Source organism: Rhinoderma darwinii, chromosome 11, assembly GCF_050947455.1.
Source record: "Rhinoderma darwinii isolate aRhiDar2 chromosome 11, aRhiDar2.hap1, whole genome shotgun sequence".
In the NCBI taxonomy this organism is placed as follows: domain Eukaryota; kingdom Metazoa; phylum Chordata; class Amphibia; order Anura; family Rhinodermatidae; genus Rhinoderma; species Rhinoderma darwinii.
The window spans coordinates 89746354-89767523 of NC_134697.1; the positions used below are offsets into that span (position 1 = coordinate 89746354).

At 46.3% G+C, this 21170-nt stretch overlaps 1 protein-coding gene across 1 annotated transcript in view; it reads left to right on the forward strand.

Moving 5' to 3' along the window:
* LOC142663809 (uncharacterized) overlaps nucleotides 1–3639 on the forward strand; it is a 52246-nt gene extending 48607 nt beyond the window's left edge. The window contains exons 8-9 of the mRNA XM_075842638.1: nucleotides 79–279; nucleotides 2295–3639. Of these exons, the coding sequence (XP_075698753.1) occupies nucleotides 79–279; nucleotides 2295–3076 (983 nt within the window). The 3' untranslated portion in view covers nucleotides 3077–3639. The remainder of the gene's footprint in view (nucleotides 1–78; nucleotides 280–2294) is intronic.
* The last annotated feature ends 17531 nt before the right edge of the window (nucleotides 3640–21170 follow it).

Consider the following 21170-nt stretch of genomic DNA (forward strand, 5'->3'; position numbering starts at 1 on the left):
ACAGCAGGTACAGGGGGCAAAATATTTCCATGTTCTGAATGTGGGAACATTTTAACCATAAATCTAAGCTTTCTATACATGAAAGAATTCACACTGGAGAGAAGCCATTTTCATGTTCAGAATGTGGGAAATGTTTTCCACAGAAATCCGATCTCACTTCACATCAAAGAAGGCACAATGAGGAGAAGCCATATTCATGTCCAGAATGTGTGAGCTGCTTTTGCAAGAAATCAGATCGTATTATACATCAAAGAATTCACACAGGAGAAAAGCCATTTTGTGGGAAATGTTTTAGCCAGAAGTACGATCTTGTAAAACATTGGGTAATCCATACAGGGGAGAAGCCATTTTCATGTACAGAATGCGGAAAATGTTACAACCGTGGATCTGCTCTTGCTCAGCATAAGAAAAGAAAACATTCTAATGTTCAGACTGTAGCAAATGTTTTACCTCAGCTGTAGTGCTAGAGGATAAACAATTGGATTAAAAAACATTGATGGAAATTCCCTTTTCTTTACCTTTTGGTCATGACAAAAAAAATAATTCCCCTCAGAATTTCTCAGAATCAATGTCTCTGAACTTTCTGGCATTCCAATTTGATTTAACAGCCACCAAGTGGAACCCATCTCCCTGAACAGCTCCAGACACCATACCACATTCCATCGTGTCTTTGGGGTCTCCAAGTCCCTTAATATTTTTCTGGCTGGAGTTGATGCACAGGTTTACAAGCCACCTTTATTACCGTTCTCTCCTGGCAGTTATGAAAGCCGTGGAAACATGATGTCCACATACAAGTATAACCCAGAGCAGAGCTCTAGAAATACCACCAGCCTTCACCACTACGGATCCCTCATCTGAATTCCAGATTGGAGAGTTCCAAGGTTGGCTTACATAACAGTGCCTCATCATATTTTTTCTGGCCTGATCCCATAACATGGCTTTGGCAGAACTGATGCTCACATCTTTCAGGCAATGTGTTTAAAATAGAAGTGTTAAAGGGGTTACTTGTGGTGGGAAACTATAAGATGCCGACTTCTGTCCCATAGAGCATACAAATGTACGCTTCTGCTTCTCAATGTAAATGTGCAGCGAGTGAACAATTTCTAACGGTAAAAAAAAAATATAGGCATCTGCCTATAATTTATAATGGAAATAGCAATAGCGACCATGGCATTTAAGCCCTTACACAGAGGGGGCCCTTCTCTGTCACTTCCTTTCCCACGCGACACCAATTATTATGGCAGCTTGGGGACCTAATGAAGGGCTTGAAGGCCAAAGGCAGGGCTACATATGAGCCAGTAAAAATCACCACACTGCATTGTATAAGTATTGTATGAACAATGGTTTGTTCAAGTTCCCTAGGGGGGACTAAAAAAAATTAAAAAAAATAAAATCACTTTTGTAATGTACAATAAAAAGTGCTTCTAAGAATATGGCAACACAAAACCATGAACATAAAAAGACGAAACTGTAATGGAAAGATTTGTGCTTCTTCCGTGTTTTGGACCCAGTCCTGGTTTTTGCTTCCAAATACTGCAGCAAAATGCTGAAAAAAATACTGCCATGTGAAAATGGCCTAAAGGGGGTGTCTTATGAAGACAACTTTCGTCCATATACTCTGTTTGCCGGGGGTTCTAGGAGCAGAACCCATGGCAATGAGCCAAGCATGCTTGTGGCCACATTTGGAAAGGGGTTGTCTCTGATGATACAGCCCCTTTAAGCTAATTGTCAGTACAAGAGAAAATTCACACTACAATAACAGGATAGGTACTTCTTCCAGTATTGACATTCTAAAGAAAAAACAAACTATAGTAACTAAGTTGTTTTTTTTTTTTACTTCAAATGAATTTTAATCTACAACACGAATGAGTAAATGGAAATCAATTCCATGTAATTTTAAAAATATATATTTTTATTTAAAATACATTAAAAAAACATCTTTAAAAAAGTATTTGTACAACATTAGCCAAAGTATATAAAGTGTAGATTTCTAACGTTAAAACTTTTTAAAATAACTATTTTAATTATATTTTAAAAAAAAATAACAAAAAAAATTTGTTTATCTCCAACAGATAAATTCATTAAAAACCTTGTGGGAAATCTCCCTTTATCATCCTCAGATTATGAAGTAAAATATAACAATATCACAGAGGACAATTGTGGAGAGCTTTCAACAACGTTTCTTACCACAAATGTATCCTCAGTCTTACACAGCGGAGCTCCATCTACTGATCCGACTAACCACAAAGAACTGTCGCCTGGTCAATCGCAGATTGCTAAACAGAGTACAGGAGGCAAAATATTTCCATGTCCTGAATGTGGGAAACATTTTACAAAGAAATATTATCTTTCTACGCATCAAAGAATTCATACGGGAGAGAAACCATTTTCCTGTTCAGAATGTGGGAAACATTTTAGAAGAAAATCTACTCTTTCTGTCCACAAAAGAATTCATGGAGATGAGAGGCCGTTTTCATGTTCAGAATGTGGGAAACACTTTAAAATTAAATCTAGTCTTTTGATCCACGAAAGAATTCACAGGGATGAGAGGCCATTTTCGTGTTCAGAATGTGGGAAACATTTTAGAAGAAAATCTACTCTTTCTGTCCACAAAAGAATTCATGGAGACGAGAGGCCATTTTCATGTTCAGAATGTGGTAAACATTTTAAAAGTAAATCTACTCTTTCTATCCATGAAAGAATTCACAGAGATGAGAGGCAATTTTCATGTTCAGAATGTGGGAAATGTTTTCGACAGAAATCAGATCTCACTGTACATCAAAGACGGCACAGAGGGGAGAATTTATATTCATGTACAGAATGTGAGAGAGGTTTTCGCGATAAATCAAGTCTCATTGTACACCAAAGAACTCACACGGGAGAGAAACCATATCCATGTTCAGAATGTGGAAAATATTTTGCCCGGAAATCAGATCTTTATAAACATCAGAAAATTCACACAGGGGAGAAGCCATTTTCATGTTCTGAGTGTGGAAAATACTTCACAAGGAAATCAAGCGTTATTGATCATCTGAGAACTCACACAGGGGAGAAGCCATATTCATGTCCAGAATGAATTTAGTCAGAAGTCCGATGTTGTTGAAATCATCAGCTAATTCATTCAGAGATTAAACCGTTTTCGTGTTCATAATGCGGAAAATTTTACAACCGTAGATCACCTCTTGCTCAGCATAAGAAGCAAATACATTTAAATGTTCAGACTGTAGCAAATGTTTTATCTCAGATGCAGTGCTCCAGGGAAAACAATTGGATTAAAAACTGTCAGAATTTCACTCTTCTTTTTCTTTTTTATTATGACAGAAATTTCCTCATAAAATTGCTCAGAATCAGTGGCTCTGTTAAATCAAATCGGAAAAGCAGGCAGCTGAGCTATCAAACGGAACCCATCTCACTGAACAGCTCCAGAACCCATACCACATTCCATCGTGTCTTCGGGTCTCCAAGTCCATTATTATCTTTCTGGCTGGAGTTGATGCAGATGTTTACAAGCCAGCTCTATTACCGTTCTCTCCTGGCAGTCATGAAAGCCATGGAAACATGATGTCCACATACAAGTATAACCCAAAGCAGAGCTCTAGAAATAGTTTATTCCCAGTAATAGAACAACGAGCTGGTTCCCGTTAAACATCCCAACTTAAAACAAATGTATTGTGGAAGGATTAGCTTGTAAAATATAATTGTTAATTTTTTTCTATATAAAATGGAATAACAATGTCAATGTGTATAGTGTTAATATAGTTGTATTGCATATACAGCCTACATATTCAGCTAGATGAATATTAGACATGCTTTCCTAGAGTGAATACGGCAGGGTTGCTTAGGATCCTGGGAGTATACATTGGTGTTCTGCCTGTCCCTAAAGCTAAATTTCAGCCCTCACTGTTGACAACGATATCGGGCACTCGTTCTGAAAAGAACGACCCCGTTGTCTCTGGAACCTATCCCTATATAAGCTTCGATAAACTAGCTAGAGCTCCTACTCCATGTAATTGTATTACCTATAAGCCTACATGTTCAGCTTATGAGTATTCGATAGACGTTCCTAGAATGCATACAGCAGGGTTGTTCAGGATCATAGCATTATACATTGGTATTCTACCTGTCCCTATAGTTCAATCTCAGTCCTCACTGTTGACAACGATATTGGGCACTCGTTCTGAAAATAACGACCCGGTTGTCTCTGGAACCTATCCCTATAATTATTTGGTCATTCTGGTAGAGCTCATACTCCTACGCGTTTCCCCAGATATTCTGGTTCATCAGGAAGAATGTGCGTAGGAGTATGAGCTCTATCAGAATTACCAAATAATTATAGGTATAGGTACCAGAGACAACGGAGTCGTTCTTTTCAGAACGAGTGCCGGATATCGTTGTCAACAGTGAGGGCTGAAATTTTAGCTTTAGGGACAGGCAGAACACCAATGTATACTCCCAGGGTCCTAAGCAACCCTGCTGTATTTACTCTAGGAAAGTCTATCTAATATTAATCTAGCTGAATACGTAGGCTGTATATGCAATACAACTATATTAACACTATATCCATTGACATGGTTATTCCATTTTCTATAGAAAAAAATGAAAAGTTATATTTTAAGAGCTCTAGAAATACCATCACAACCTTCACCACATTTACCGCTATTTCCACTACGGATCCCTCATTGGAGAGTTTCACGGTTAGCTAACATAACAGTGCCTCATCATATTTTCCTGGCCTGACCCCATAACATGGCTTTGGCAATACTAATGCTCACGTTTCAGGCAATGTGTTTTGGTGGAAGTAGTAAAGGGGTCACTTGTGGTGGGAAACTATAAGATGCCGACTTCCGTCCCATAGAGCCTACAAATGTATACACTTTTCTGTTTGTCTAGTGTAAATGTGCAGCGAGTGAACGATCAGCAATAATTGGTTCGTTTGTCATTGATCACATCTTTTATACGGACTTAAAATTTATAGTTTTTTGGCAGCACACGTGTCAATAGGCATCTGCCTGTCGTTTGTACTGGAAACACCATGAGAGGAGGAAATAGTAATAGCGACTGGCATCTAAGATGTTACACAGAGGGGGCCGCTCTGTCACTCCATTTTCCTACGACGCCAATAATTGTTATGGCAGCCTGGGGACTGAACTGTTTGAAGGCCAAATGCAGGGCTGATAAAAATCACAACAAACTGTAATGCATAAGTATTGCGTTGTATTTTACGACTGATCGCTTCTTCATGTTCTCTTGGGGGGGGGGGGGATAAAAAAAAAAGTTAAAAAAAATATTTTTTTTGCAATGTACAAAAACAGAAAAAAAAGTGTCACAATATGGCATTACAAAAAAATGATTTTAGAAATTTTTTGTAACCGTAGTAAATCATAAAAAAAGAAACTATAAAAATTTGGTATCACCGTAATCGTATTGTCCAATATAATAAAGTTAACGTAATTTTTACCACACGGTTTAAGAAATAATTTTTGTTTCGTTTTGTTTTTCGGTACAATAACTGGTGCTTTTTAAAAACGTCAACACGTCCGACAAAAACAATCCCTTATACGGCCATATTGACGGAAAAGTAAAAATGTTAGGGCTTTTTTAGAAAAATGGGAGGAAAAAATAAAACTATAAAAACTAAAAATGGCTGCAGTGGCAAAGTGTTAAAGAGAAGCTCTGCGGGTATACAGGTTAAGGCCTCTTTCACACCATAATATTTTGGTCAGTATTGGATTAGTATTTGTAGGCCAAAACCATGAACATAAAAAGACGAAACTATAGTGGAAAGATTTGCACTTCTTCTGTGTTTTGGACCCAATCCTGGTTTTGGCTTCCAAATACTGCTGCAAAATGCTGAGAAAAATACTGCCAAGTGAAAGTGGCCTAAAGGGGGTGTCTTATTGTCATGCTGCGGGGTGTGGACCCACTGGGCCGTACCACGTAGCGGGATGGCAGCTGGCTAAACGGGTACATTTTCCCCAGACCATAACGCTGCCGCCACCAACTTTTGTTCTTCCAGCAATGGTTGCAGGGTGTTTGTTCTCTGATGTTTCTCGTCTGACACGCCAACGTCCATGCGTTTGATAAAGCAGAAAACGTGACTCATTGGAGAAGGCAATCCTTTGGCAATCATCGGTGGTCCAATTCCGATACTGCCGTGCAAATTGAGACCTTCTCATCTGATGCACCATTGTTAGCATAGGACCAGAGACCATCCATCGACTTTGGAGCCCCATACGCAGTAGGCTTTGCTGCACTGTTGTTTCAGACATAGGTCTGGTAGCCCCCTAGTGGATTTTCACGTTGAGCTGCTCCACTGTAGCGTGTCTGTAAGGGGGGTCAATACCCCCGAGGACTTACCTGTCCGGAGTGGGATGGCGTCGGCGGCTGTGAGGTGCGCGGATGCACCGGAAGTGAGGCGCGCGGATGAGCCGGAAGTGAGGCGACGCGTGACCGGATGTGGGGAGAAGGGCACAAGAAGAACGGAGGAGGAGTAAGGGGACGACGGACCGGAAGCAGGTGAGGAAAATCGGTGGAGTGTGGCAGAGAGAAGCGGCCGGGAGACTGGTGGAGCAGAGAACCAAGGCAGGCAGCCTTGGAGGGTGGCAGAGAGAGAAGCGGCAGGGAGACTGGTGGAGCAAGGAACCAAGGCAGGCAGCCGTAGAGTGAGGGAAAAGGAGAAGAAGAGCTAGCCGCCCAGCAGCCAGCGGAACTAGCCGCCCAGCAGCACTAACCAGCCAGCAGCACTAGCCGCAAAGCACCCAGCAGCACTAGAAACCCAGCAGCACCAGCCATGCAGAGGTCAAGCCGTGCAGTGGTGCAGCCGTGCCGAGGTCCACCCGTGCAGTGGTCCACCCGTGCCGAGGTACACCCGTGCCGAGGTCCAGCCGTGCCGTGGTGAAGCCGTGCCGTGGTCCAGCCGTGCAGAGTTCTTGCCGTGCAGTGGTGCAGCCGTGCCGTGGTCCAGCCGTGCAGAGGTCCAGCCATGCAGAGGTCCAGCCGTGCAGTGGTCCAGCCGTGCCAAGGTCCAGTAGCCAGACCCTGGGATGCCACCCCAAGCCGAGAACCAAGTCGCAGAGGAGCACAGGTACTGGACTTGTTTCACCCTAAGCGAGGACGAGGAAGCGTGATCCGTTTCTGAATTTACCCAGTAAACAACTGTTAAACCAACCACAGTGTCATATCTATTGCCCACCACTGCAGCACCCACCTTCACAATTTGGCTTAGTCGGCAGGATCCAAGACCCGGATTAGAGGATGGAATCGTCAAGCAGCGGGGGCACCGCCGCGTCTGCCGCGATCGTAATACCGATGGGAGCTGCTCTGATGAACATCCCTAAATTCGATGGACAGAGTGTACCTATTGCAGATTGTTCCAAGATTGTACGGGCAGCCGCCCGTTTGTTCCAGGTGCCATTAGCCCACCAAGCCGATTTAGCACTCAATTCCCTAGAGGGGGACGCAAGGAGAGCTGTACTGGTCCTACCAGCGGACCAGCGTGACACGCTAGAAGCTATTATCAATAGACTGGACTCATTATTTGGGGATGTCACTTCAGTCGCTGATCTGCGAAAGAAATTCTACATTCGGGTGCAAAGGAATGGGGAGTCTCTCCAACAATTTGCAGTGGGGCTTCAAGGTATGTGGAATCGGTTGGTGAAGAAAGACCGAGAGGGATGTGCGGCGCTACCCGAGCCCGATCGGATTTTGAGGGACCAGTTCATCTCCGGTCTGGATTGCCGCACCTGGAGGAGGACGCTGCGAGAGTTCATCAGAGCCACACCAACGGTGACGATGTGCTAAGAGAGGTCCTGGAACTCCATCGAGAGGAAGCTGGGGAAGCCAATGTAGCCTCGCAATGTACCGGCCCTACAGAAGCGACGCCAGGTGGAGTGGAGCGACCGGCATCCGGGTTTCAAGATTTTGCCCGGGATGTCCGAGAAGCAATCCGGGAGTTGAAAATGGAGGTCGCGCAGTTGAGTGATGGCCGATAGACCGACACCGCCGCCGCGATCATCCAGAGGGCCGCCAGGTGGCCCTCGTCGTTGTTGGCGCTGTGATCAACCAGGACATTTTGCCTGAGAGTGCAGAGCGGAGCGGTTGCCCAGAAGGGAACAGATGCCGTTAAACTAGGAGCTCCCGCCGCACAGGGTCAAGCCGCGGGCAATTCACTGTTAGGCACACGAGGGAATGGGGAACTGTTGACTGGCCGATGTCCAGTGGTGACGGCCATCATTGGGGGAGTGGAGGTCCCCTGCCTGATTGATACGGGATCCGAGGTGACGACTATGACGTACCAGCTATTCCACAACAAGTTCCAGAACCATCAGAGGTTAGAAACTCCCTGAAGAGAGCTAACGGCAGCCAATAGCCTTCCAATTCCGATGGCAAGGGTGACCTGACTACCAGTGGAGGGGTTTGGTTGAGAGTTCAAGCGGGCCGGCATTGTGGTGGTCCATAACTGCGCTTGACCAGGTGTGCCTGTAATCATCGGCATGAATGCTCTGCAAGAGATACATGGGCTAATGTTGAACGAAGTCGGTGACAGTTATTGGGAGCGTCTGGCGTCTGATCAGAAGGTACAACGGACCCTATTTCATGTTCATCATGTGTGTCAACGGCAAGCAAGCTGGAAGACTCTCGTGGGGCAAGTTGGAATGGTCCGCGCTCCAAGCAGAACGGGAATCCGGGTACAACCCCGTCAAGAGGTCGCTGTTCCTTTGATGGTCGGAACACACCACCGGATGAAGGGCGCCCTTGTCCTAGTCGAACCCGTAAAGACTATGGAGAATCCTAGTGCATAGGTGGTTGGAAGAACGATGTGTCGAATCACAAGAGGCATGGTCACAGTCCGGTTGATGAATCCCACCCCGAAGGCCATTGTCATCTCAGCGGGCACCCTACTGGCGGGTATCGAGTTAGTCCGGCCGGAAGACGTGTCCGTTCCAACCAATACCGAAGGCCCTGCAGGAAGGTCAAGGCAAGAGAATCAGGGTCCTACTCCAGAACAGGATTCAAGCAATCGGCTGTGGCAACAGTTGGAGCTGGACGGAGTGGCCCCGACGACAGAGGCTGAGGAGCAGTTGAAGCTTTTGGTGCGGCGGTTTGACTGGGTGTTCACCCAACATGAAGAGGATTACGGGTGTACCACCACTATTGAGCACGAAATCCACACCGGAATCAACCCACCTATACGGGAACGGTATCAAAATATTCCACTGGCGTTGCATCGAGAGGTGAAGGACCTATTACAGAAGATGTTGGAAGGCCAAGTGATCAGGGAGAGTCAAAGTCAGTGGGCGGCTCCAATCGTTCTGGTACGTAAGAAGAATGGCACCCTCAGATTTTGCGTGGACTATCGGAAGCTAAACGCATGCACTCATTGGGATGCCTATCCGCTACCATGGGTGGAGGAATCGTTAACTGCCATGCAAGAAGCACGATTTTATACCACACTGGACCTAGCCAGTGGCTACTGGCAGGTGCCCATGAAGGAAGAAGACAAGGAGAAGACGACATTCATCCCTCCTTCTGGACTATTTGAATTTAACCGAATGCCGTTTGGGCTCACCAACGCGCCCAGTACATTCCAGAGGTTAATGGAACATTGCTTAGGGGACTTGAATTATGAGTCGGTGCTGATCTACCTGGACGACATCATAATTTTCTCCAAGACCTTCACCGAACATCTCCAGCACCTACATGTGGTGTTGGAGAGGCTGGGCCAATATGGTCTCAAGTTGAAGCCTAGTAAGTGTAAGTTGGCCCATCAACAGATCAAGTACCTCGGTCATCTCGTGGATGGGGCGGGAATTGCCCCAGACCCTGGGAAGGTGAAGGCGGTACAAGAGTGGCCCGTGCCGAAAAACAAAACAGAAGTAAGGGCCTACCTGGGATTAGTCTGATACTATTGACGATTTATTCAAGACTTCGCCAAGATCGCGGCCCCCCTGAATCAACTCCTGTGCGGACAACCCACGCAGAAGAAGGGATGTCACAGTCGGAGTGTCGCCGAACAGTTGCAGGAACCTCAACAATGGGCGTTCGAGGAGTTGAAGACCAGACGAGTGTCAGCCCCTATCTTAGCGTTCGCTGACTTTAACCGAACATTCCGGTTATACACCGATGGTAGCTTAAAAGGACTGGGAGCCGTGCTGGCACAACAGCAAGGGGGAACCGAGCGGGTCATTTCGTACGGGAGCCGCAGTCTCCAACCAACATAACGCAACCCCGCTAACTACAGCCCATTCAGACTAGAGCTTTTAGCGATCGTGTGGGCCGTGACGGAACGCTTTGCCAAATATTTAACCGGCAGAAAGGTGGACAACTACACTGATAACAGCCCCCTGGCCTACCTAAATACTGCAAAATTGGGAGCGATGGAACAGAGGTGGGTGGCCCGGTTGGCTCGGTTCGACTATGTGATCCATTACAAACCAGGCAAGGATAACACCAATGCGGATGCACTGTCCCGACAGCCCTGTGAAGTCCCTTACGGAGAGGTGGATGAAAAACAAGAGGAAATAGAGATTCCCCCACTGCGAGTGATCCTGACAGAGTCAAGGACCTAGAGGGTCACTACAGTGGTCCAAGCAACTGCCGGAATGGTTGAACTGTATGACCAAACCGAATGGGCGCGACGCCAACAGCTGGATGCGGACATCAGGGTAGCCACAGCCTGGGTAATGCAAGGGAAAAGACCAACACCGGCAGAGAGGAGCAGACTGACGTCGCGAGCACGGATCCTGGGCCGCCAATTAGAGTGGTTGGATCTGCGGAATGGAGTCCTGTACCGCAAAGTGTGGGCTCCGCGAGAGCACCGAGAACTATGGCAGCTGGTGTTACCAAAGGCAGACGTGAAGTCAGTATGCAGATGGATGCATGAGAAGGGAGGCCACTTTGCAGCGGACAAAATGGTTCAATTGATCCTTAATCACTTCTACTCTCCAGGATTAGAGGAAGTAACCAGGCACGTATGCGAAGAATGTGCGACCTGTGTGGTGCACAAGGCTACTGAACAGTGTGAAGAGCCGATGGTCATCAAAACTGCTGGAGCTGTTGTCGGTCGACTTTCTGACCATCCAGGAAGTCACGTCGGGCCACAAGTATGCCTTAGTCTGTGTCGACCACTTCTCCAAATTTGCGGTAGTGATTCCAACCCGGTATCAGACTGCGTCAACAACAGCCACTGCATTGTGGAAACACGTTCTTCGCCCTTACGGGTGTCCGAGACGACTATTATCCGACCAAGGGCCGAACTTCGAATCTGAACTCATCCGGGAGCTGTGTGCCCTACATGGAATAAGGAAATAGAGGACGACGCCTTACCACCCACAAGGCAATGGGGCCTGTGAAAGATTTAACCGCACATTACTTGGTCTGCTGAGAACCCTGGGGGAGGAGAAACAGGAACGATGGCCCGAGTACATAGACGACCTGGTGTGGGCTTACAACCACATGGTGCACTGCACAACGGGTTACACCCCGTATCAGCTGATGTTCGGCCGTCCCAGTCGGTTGCCACTAGCGCTCCTTTGGGGGACCCCAGAGTCTCACATGGACAGGTCTCCCGCTGAATGGGTACAGGGACACCAGAGGCGTTTGAACATCGCGAAAGGCGGGGTGGAGAAAGTTTGAGTAAGAAAGAAGACTCCGAACCGAGCTAGACGTCACGCAATTGTTCATCCTGGAGATAGAGTATTGGTTCAGAACCGCCGAGCGACACGCGGGGGTAAGCTAGAATCCCGATGGGAAAGAAGACTATATGTGGTAATTAAGCATATTGATCCTGAACTCCCGGTGTATGAAGTACGGCCAAGGGGATCAGGGCCAGAGTAGAAACCTACACCGGAACCTGTTGCGGCCCTGCACCTTTCCCATGCCAGACTTGGTATCCTCGCCAGGACCAGAAGAGCAGAGGGCTTCGTTGCCGACTGCTGCAGGAGAGGACTGGTGGCTGGTGAATCCCGTCAGATGACCCCTTGGCGTCCCGGGAACGAGTGCCAACGGAGGCAGCAGAGTTAGCCGGGCCCTTGGAGTCATCAACACCCGAAGAGAACCGGGGATTACGGTATCATCAGAGAAGTAGCCGTAACAGACGACCGGCTTATCTACAGGACTACGAAGTGCAAGTGCAGAGGACTGCACTTCAGAATGAGGGGGGAAGTGTAAGGGGGATCAAAGCCCCCGAGAACTTACCTGTCTGGAGCGGGATGGCGTCGGCGGCTGTGAGGCGTGTGGATGCGCCGGAAGTGAGGCGACGCGTGACCGGAAGTGGGGAGAAGGGCGCAAGAAGAACGGAGGAGGAGTAAGGTGACGAAAGACCGGAAGGAGAGGAACGGGCGCGAAGAGGGGAGGAAGGAGGGCGGTAAGAAGGGAGGAAGGAGGTGAAGAAAAGCGGTGGAGTGTGGCAGAGAGAAGCGGCCGGTAGTCTGGTGGAGCAGAGAACCAAGGCAGGCAGCCTTGGATGGTGGCAGAGAGAGAAGCGGCAGGGAGCCTGGTGGAGCAAGGAACCAAGGCAAGCAGCCGTAGAGTGAGGGAAAAGGAGAAGATGAGCCGGACCAGGAAGAGACAGGCCGGACAAGAGTAAAGGAAGGGGAGCAGTGAGTACCAAAGCACTAGCCGCCCAGCAGCCAGCAGAACTAGCCACCCAGCAGCACTAGCCGCCCAGCAGCACTAGCCGCCCAGCAGCCAGCAGCACTAGCCGCCCAGCAGCACTAGCCGCCCAGCAGCACTAGCCGCCCAGCAGCACCAGTCATGCAGAGGTCCAGCCGTGCCGTGGTCCACCCATGCAGTGGTGCAGCCGTACCGAGGTCCAGCCATGCAGAGGTCCACCCGTGCAGTGGTGCAGCCGTGCAGAGGTCCCGCCGTGCAGAGGTCCCGCCGTGCAGTGGTCCAGCCGTGCAGTGGTCCAGCCGTGCAGTGGTCCAGCCGTGCAGTGGTCCAGCCATGCCAAGGTCCTGTAGCCAGACCCTGGGATGCCACCCCAAGCCGAGAACCAAGACGCAGAGGAGCACAGGTACTGGACTTGTTTCCCCCTAAGCGAGGATGAGGAAGCGTGACTCCCGTAGGCGCGACAGTGAACCAGAGACTTTCCCACACAGAGGAGACGGAAGAGCCATAGAGCCACGCCCTTCAACGCCCCCAACCTTTTACCCGTGGTTACTTCCTGGCCGTGTTCTGGCGTTCACTGCAGAGGACAGTTGTCACCTGAAGATAAATGTTTTAACCAGGAGGAGATCCGTTTTTGAATTTACCCAGTAAACAACTGTTAAACCAACCGCAGTGTCGTATCTATTGCCCACCACCGCAGCACCCACCTACATGTTGTTCGGCCCTCATGCACCTTCGTAGCTGACGTTCACCTCTCACTTTAATGGCACATGGTGCTCCGCAGTTTCCACGTCGGTTGTTCCCAATGGTGCCATTTGTCCACTCAAAATACACTGTCACCAAAGCAGCACGCGAACAGTCCACAAAATACGCTATTCGAGAAATACTGCCACAAGTGGCCCAAAAGCCAATAATCATCCCTTTTTGCAACTCTGATAAATAGCCCCTTTTACCCATGACAACAACGAGTGATATGTGTTCAGACATCCGACCGCACCCCTTATATACCCACCAAGCCCACGACACATCACTGCCTTGATAGACGTTGAAATTAGGAGGTGGTCATAATAATGTGACTCAACTGTGTGTATATAGTGGAGATGTGTGTGTATATAGTGTAGAGATGTGTGTGTGTGTATTTAGTATGTAGTGTAGATATGTGTGTGTGTGCGTGTGTGTGTGTGTGTGTGTGTGTGTGTATATATATATATAGTATACAGATGTATCTGTTTGTATACAGGGTAGAGATATGTATGTATATAGTATAGGGTGTAGAGGTGTGTGTGTGTGTGTGTGTGTGTGTGTGTGTATGGTGTAGAGAGGTGTGTATATAGTGTAGGGATGTGGGTGTATAGTGTAGAGAAGTGTGTATATGGTGTAGAGGTGTGTATATAGTATACAGTATAGAGATGTGTATATAGTTTACAGCTGTGTGTGTAGTATACAGTGTAGTGATGTGTGTGTTTGTATATTATATAGTGAAGAGCTATGTGTATGGAGTATATAGTCTAGAGTGTGTGTATATATTATAAACGCCAACTTCTGATTTTTTTTTGTGGGACAGTTATGGTGTGGATAATTTGGTGGGTATGGCTTATCTGGTGGGAGTGGCTAATGGGGCATGGCTTTCTTCTCCGAATTTATGGATACAAATAAGCTAAGAAAAATGTCTGCACTAGTTTGGCTGACAACTATGGTGGTCGATACTGTATCTCTCTCTCTCTGGTTATCTGGTTGTTTACAGGCAGGTGATGTCTCAGTCTATTACTAGGGCTAGGTAATATGTGCTCACCACTACTGGTAGCGTAAAGACCAGTGTAGATAGTGCCACCTCGGTGCCCGTTGTAGATGGTGCTCCACACTGCCCCCAGTAGATAGTTCCACACACTGCTTCCTGTAGATACAAAAAATGCCACAGTGCCCTCTGTGAATAGTACCACACAGCCCCGCTGTAGATGGTGCCACACAGCCCTTTTTTTTAGATAATGCCACAGTACCCTCTATGGATAATGCCACAGTGCCATCTGTGGATTGCGCCACCCCCCCCCCCCTTTAGATAGCTCCATTGGGGCTCCCTCTAGGAATGGAATCCCCATCCAGAAGGTTGCATACGCTCTCGCCAGGGATTCCTCTCCTGAAAGAGCCCCTGACATGTCCATATATGGACAGGGACGTCAGGGGCTCCTCCTGGACCGGAATCCCCGGCCAGAGCTGTGCCGACGCTCTGGCTGGGGATTCCTCTCCTGGAGGAGCCCATTGTATACATATACACACAATTCTCTACACTGTATACTATATACACAAATGTCTACACTGTATACACACACATCTCTACGCTGTATATTATATACACACACATCTCTACACTGTATACTATATGATAGTTGCCAAAAGTCTTGAATTTGCCGGGACTGTCCCGAATTTACAGAGACCGTCCCGTCAAATTACTTTCCTGGACGTGTCCCGGCAACTGCCTTATTCAATTGTAACTCTGTCCTCATGGCGCAGATACAAGTGAGTATTATGGCACCTAAGGAAACTATCCATTCCCTGCTCTTCCATTCACTCCTTCAGGAGCAGAATCCCCATCCAAAAAGTTGCCGATGCTCAGGCCAGGGATTGCTCTCCTGGAGGAGCCACTGACATCACTGTCCATATATGGACAGTGACGTCAGGAACTACCTCTAAGAACGGAATCCCTGGCCAGAGCATCGTCAACTCTATGGATTGGGATTCCGCTCCTGGAAGAGTGAATGGCAGAGCAAGGAGCGGATAGTTTCCTGCTCTGCTATAATATAATATGCTATAATATTCAATTGAATCCGCGTCCTGTGGACAGTACTTTGCCGAGAACTGTCTCTGTAAATTCGGGACAGTCCAGGCAATTTCAGGACTGTTGGTAACTATGATATAGTATACAGTGTAGAGATGTGTATATATTATACAGTGTAGAGATGTGTGTATATTATACAGTGTAGAGATGTGTGTATATAGTATACAGTATAGAGATGTGTGAGTATATAGTATACAGTGTAGAGATGTATGTGTGTGTGTATAGTGTAGAGATGTGTGTATATAGTATACAGTGTAGAGGTGTGTATATAGTATACAGTGTAGGGATGTGTGTGTATATAGTGTAGAGATGTGTGTTTGTTGTAAGGGAATCAAGGTAGCGGGACAGTCGTCTCCTGGGGTAGACGGGCACTCGGTATCAAACACGCCAGTAAATTTCAGTCCGCACAGCAAAGATGTGGTACTACTGGCCTCAGCCAGTTTTATTTACAGGTTGTACATGAAATAAAAAGAAAACAAATAAAAGAAAACTCTATGCCTGTCCGGCACTAACTATACAGTAGGTATCCTAACTAACACAGTGCAGGCCTAATGCCTGGCACCATAAACCATGCAGACCATACAACCTGTTATGAATGCAGTCTGTTGGCTCTCACAAGCTCCTCTCCCCAGGCTGAGAGAGAGTGTGATTGAACTGCAGCCTTTTTATAGGGCTATCACACCTGACCCCTGATTAATAGCTAGACAGCCCAAGACCAGGACTCTAGTCAATTTCCCATCTAAGAGGTCCTGTCTGTCAAGTAAGTCCACCTTCCGTCTATTAGACTCCAAAATGTGCTTAGGGTAACCCCGATCAGAGAATTTTTTGCACATTTGATCAAGGCGTGAGGGAAGTCTGTCAGCCTGACTTACCACCCTCTTAACTCTGATCAATTGGCTATAGGGCAGTGATTTCAACATTGCCCTCGGATGTTCGCTAGTATAGTATAGAAGATTGTTTCTATCCGTTTGCTTGGAAAACAGATCAGAGATTAATCTGTTGCCACTAATTGAAATTCGAGTATACAAAAAATCTATGGCATCAGTGGAGTAAGACATGGTAAATAGAATTGTAGAATTAAGATTATTGAGAAAGCTAAGAAAATCCTGTAGTTGATCAATAGAGCCCGTCCAGGTGAGGAAGACATCATCTATGTATCGCCACCACCGCAGAACCTGACTGAAGTGGTGGGACACATAGATAAGGTCCTCCTCCATCCGTCGCATAAAAATATTGGCATAGGTGGGGGCCATATTGGACCCCATAGCCGTTCCCCTCTTCTGCAAATAAAATTTATCTCCCACCAAGAAGTAGTTTTTTGTGAAAATAAATTCAAGAAGTGATCTGATAAACTCAATTTTGTCCTCAGAGAAGCCTGAACTTTCTAAATAAGAAAGAGAGGCATCAATGCCCTCTTGATGAACAATTGAGGTATACAGACTCCCCACATCAAGGGTAACCAAGACCGACCGGTCAGGGATCAATAGATCCTGAATTCTGACCAGGAAGTCCGAGGTATCCCTGATGTGGGAGTCTGCACCAGTGGCAAACTGCCTGAGAATTTTATCAACGAACATGGCTGCCGGGACGAATAAAGAGTCACTTCCCGAAACAATAGGACGTCCAGGGGGTCGAATGGGGTCCTTATGAATCTTTGGCAGGAGATAAAGCACAGGAGTAACTGGGAATTTTACCTGTAAAAACTCACATAGACCTCTATCAATAGTTTTCTTCTTAAATGCTTTGGTAATCAGGGTATCCAATTCACGTAAATACGTAAATTTAGGGTCACCTGATAAAACCGTGTATATACTGTTATCATTGAGTTGTCTTGTCATCTCCTGCAGATAAAGGGAGGTGTCCATCACAACAATGGCACCCCCCTTATCTGCAGGTTTAATGGTCAAACTGCTGTTGTCCATTAATTCCTTGAGTGCCAAATTTTCAGTACGTGTCAAATTTCTATGTATGTACTGACCATTATACATTCTCTTCAGAGAATTAATCTGATCCCTTACAAATGAAATATAAGTTTCAACAGCATGGATATTTTGGGGTGGTTGAAATTTACTCTTATTGAATAACCCATAATCTCTCAGATGGAACATCTCACTAGTTGAAGCTACAGACAAATTATTTACACATTTGGATGAATCTGAAAAGTATACCTTAAGTCTTAATGACCTAAAGAAACTTTCCAAGTCAAGATTCAATTTAAACCAATCAATGGGATGACTAGGGCAGAAAGACAGGCCACGTTTGAGAACTTTGACCTGTGGAGCAGATAACACACATGACGATATATTCACCACTAGGTCTGGAGATTGCTCTTCCTGGTCTGATATTGTCGTGTCCCCCGTATTGAAGTCATCCGTCCCCTCGATTTGTTGTGAATCATTCCTCCTCCTATGTTTCCTTCCGCTCCTGCGGGTTCGCTTTCTCCCCGCAAAGGGGTATCCAGATTGTCGCATGGCATATTGGTCGTCAGAGAGTTCTGAATCTGTAATGTATGGCTCAGTTCCCCTCTGTCGTCTTCTTGGTCCTCTTTCGGTTCTCCTAGGACCCCTTAGGTCAGAATCTTCTCCTTGCCAACAGTAGATTTTACCCGTGGCATAATCATCGAGATCGCGCTGCCATTTCTGGCGCTTTGTCTTCTCGATATCCCCTCGAAATTTTTGTAGATAGTCTCTTTCTTCTGTTTTTAGATACACAGTATTTTGTCAAACACTGAATGGTATTGGAAGGCAGCGGAGGCCCATGCACTGGGATCATCAATCCAGTTTTCAGTTATTCAAGTATAAGCCTCTATGTAATGTCCAACGTGGCTGTTTGCGATGTAATCATCATGTGATTTGGCTGCTTTATAATATTTAATTGCAACCCATGCTATATAGATGAACAAAATGAAAAATTAAAAGATCTTCTTTTACACTATTTGATTATTTTTGAAAATTTTTTTTTTACACCAGCTTCAAACATGCGATCAAAAGATATGTGGATCCTATGGCTGCTATTGTCGGGACATTTTTTAGTGTCCGATATACTCTACATCCCTGGATGGGATGATGCTTATTTATCCAATTGGGGTCCTTTTAGATGCTCCCATGGTGACTATTGTCACACTTGTGGAGGAGATCTACGATGTACCTTACTTTGATTGATTGCTACTATATTGAGACCATTATGGATGGTGTGCTGTGTGTTTTGTGTGCTGCTCTGCATATTCCACCAATCCGGATGGTGGATGCATTGCAGCACAAAACGAATGGTGTAAACGTCATGCAGTTATAGATATTATATACTGCATTAGTTTTTTCATCTATTTAGCATTCCGGCTGACACTGACGCCTGCGCATTGACACTGGAACACAAGTTCCGAGTTCGCGCATGCGCAGTGGCAGCTGCTCTGTCCGATTCGTTCCACCGGATTCTATATCCGGTTTGGACGTCATCTTTGAGCATGCGCACTGAATGCGCGCGGAATTCACACGCCGGTTATGTGGACATTGCATATAGACTGTTAACTGTAAGTCTATTTAGTTTATCTAACTTTCACCTGGATTTAATTGGCCCCTGCCTCCTTCCATATTACCCTAATTATTCTTATTAACACTGTTTATGATATTTACACGTGGTTGTTGCTATATATGTACCACTTTGTATTACTGCCTTTTCCTAAAAATTCAGAGATATTCACTTCTATACCAAAACTTATAATATTTTTGTACTGTACACATTTTGAATGGGTATTACATATTTAATGATGTGATTGTTAATTGATGTAGGTTCCCTCCAGTGGCGGATTAAGTAGACCATGGGCCCTGGGCTGTTACCCAAACTTGGGCCCCCCTTCCTCACCGCCGCCCTGCCGCACCGTAACTATTTTTAACACTACTTTTTTGGGCAAGCATTAACAGTGTTACGATTCCCCTTGTCACAGGGCTGTGTCCCTACATACTGACAGTATCACACTGTGCTAGGACACATCCTCCTGACAAGGGGAATTGTCTATCAGTCCTGGACTGCAGAAAGACTTTTTGTGAAATACAAGGATTTCCTATAATAAACATGTCAGGAGAGGTGACAGATTCTCTATAAATCTAGTGACTCACAGGTGACGACGTAGTTTTTTTCCTCTTCTCCATCCAGTCCAGACTTCATGACGACTTTTCCCGCCCATTTCTGCAGAATTTGCCACTCAGATGTCTTTGGCTCCTCACTTTTCCAACATTTCCACACCTATAAACAAAGATAATATTATCATGGTGCCACACACTGTGCCCCTAAATATAATAGCACCAAACACTGCGCCCCTGAATAAAATAGTACAAACACTGTGCCCCTAAATATTATAGCACCATAGACTGCGCCCCTGAATATAATTGTGTCAAACACTGTAGATAGCACCACACACAGCCCCCTGTAAATAGCGCTACACAGTCCTCCCCCTCTGTAAATAGCGTCACATAGCCCTCCCCCTCTTGTATATAGTACTACACAGCAATCCCCCTTAGATATAGTGATACACAGCGCTCCCTTCTATATAGTGCTATACAACAATCCCCCCGTGTATATTGTGCTACACAGCGTCTCCCCCCTTGGACCTGCAGCTCTTGTAATTGCTCAGTATAATTGTCCCTTGTAGCTGCCCCCACAGTATATTGCCACCCATAGCTGCCCCCACAGTATAATGCCCTTCATAGCTGCCTCTACACAGTATAATGCCCCCATACCTGCGACACAGTATAATGCCCTTCATAGCTGCCTCTACACATCTACAGTATAATGCCCCATAGATGTGACACAGTATAATGCCCCCATAGCTGCATCACAGTATAATGCCTCCATAGCTGCGACACAGTATAATGTCCCCATAGCTGCGACACAGTATAATGCCTCCATAGCTGCGACACAGTATAATGCCCCCATAGCTGCGACACAGTATAATGCCTCCATAGCTGCGACACAGTATAAGGGTATGTTCACACGTAGTCAACAAAAACGTCTGAAAATCCAGAGCTGTTTTCAAGGGAAAACAGACCCTGCTTTTCAGACGTTTTTTTACCAACTCGCATTTTTCGCGGCGTTTTCGCGGCGTTTTCGCGGCGTTTTTTACGTCCGTTTTTGGAGCTGTTTTCATTGGAGTCTATGAGAAAACAGCTCCAAAAACGTCCAAAGAAGTGTCCTGCACTTCTTTTGACGAGGCTGTATTTTTACGCGTCGTCGTTTGACAGCTGTCAAACGACGACGCGTAAATAACAGGTCGTCTGCACAGTACGTCGGCAAACCCATTCAAATGAATGGGCAGATGTTTGCCGACGTATTGCAGCCCTATTTTCAGACGTAAAACGAGGCATAATACGCCTCGTATACGTCTGAAATTTGGCCGTGTGAACATACCCTTAGGGTATGTTCACACGGCGGGGGTCCGTAACGGCTGAAATTACGGGGATGTTTCAGCCTGAAAACATCCCCGTAATTTCAGCCGTACCGGCATGTGCAGGCGCTTGAACGCCGCGTCAAATACGGCCGTAATTAGCGCTGCTATTCATTGGAGTCAATGAATAGCGGCTCCAATTACGGCCAAAGAAGTGACAGGTCACTTCTTCTACGCGGGCGTCTATTTACGCGACGTCATTTGACAGCGGCGCGTAAATATACGCCTCGTGTGAACAGACAAACGTCTGCCCATTGCTTTCAATGGGCAGATGTTTGTCAGCGCTATTGA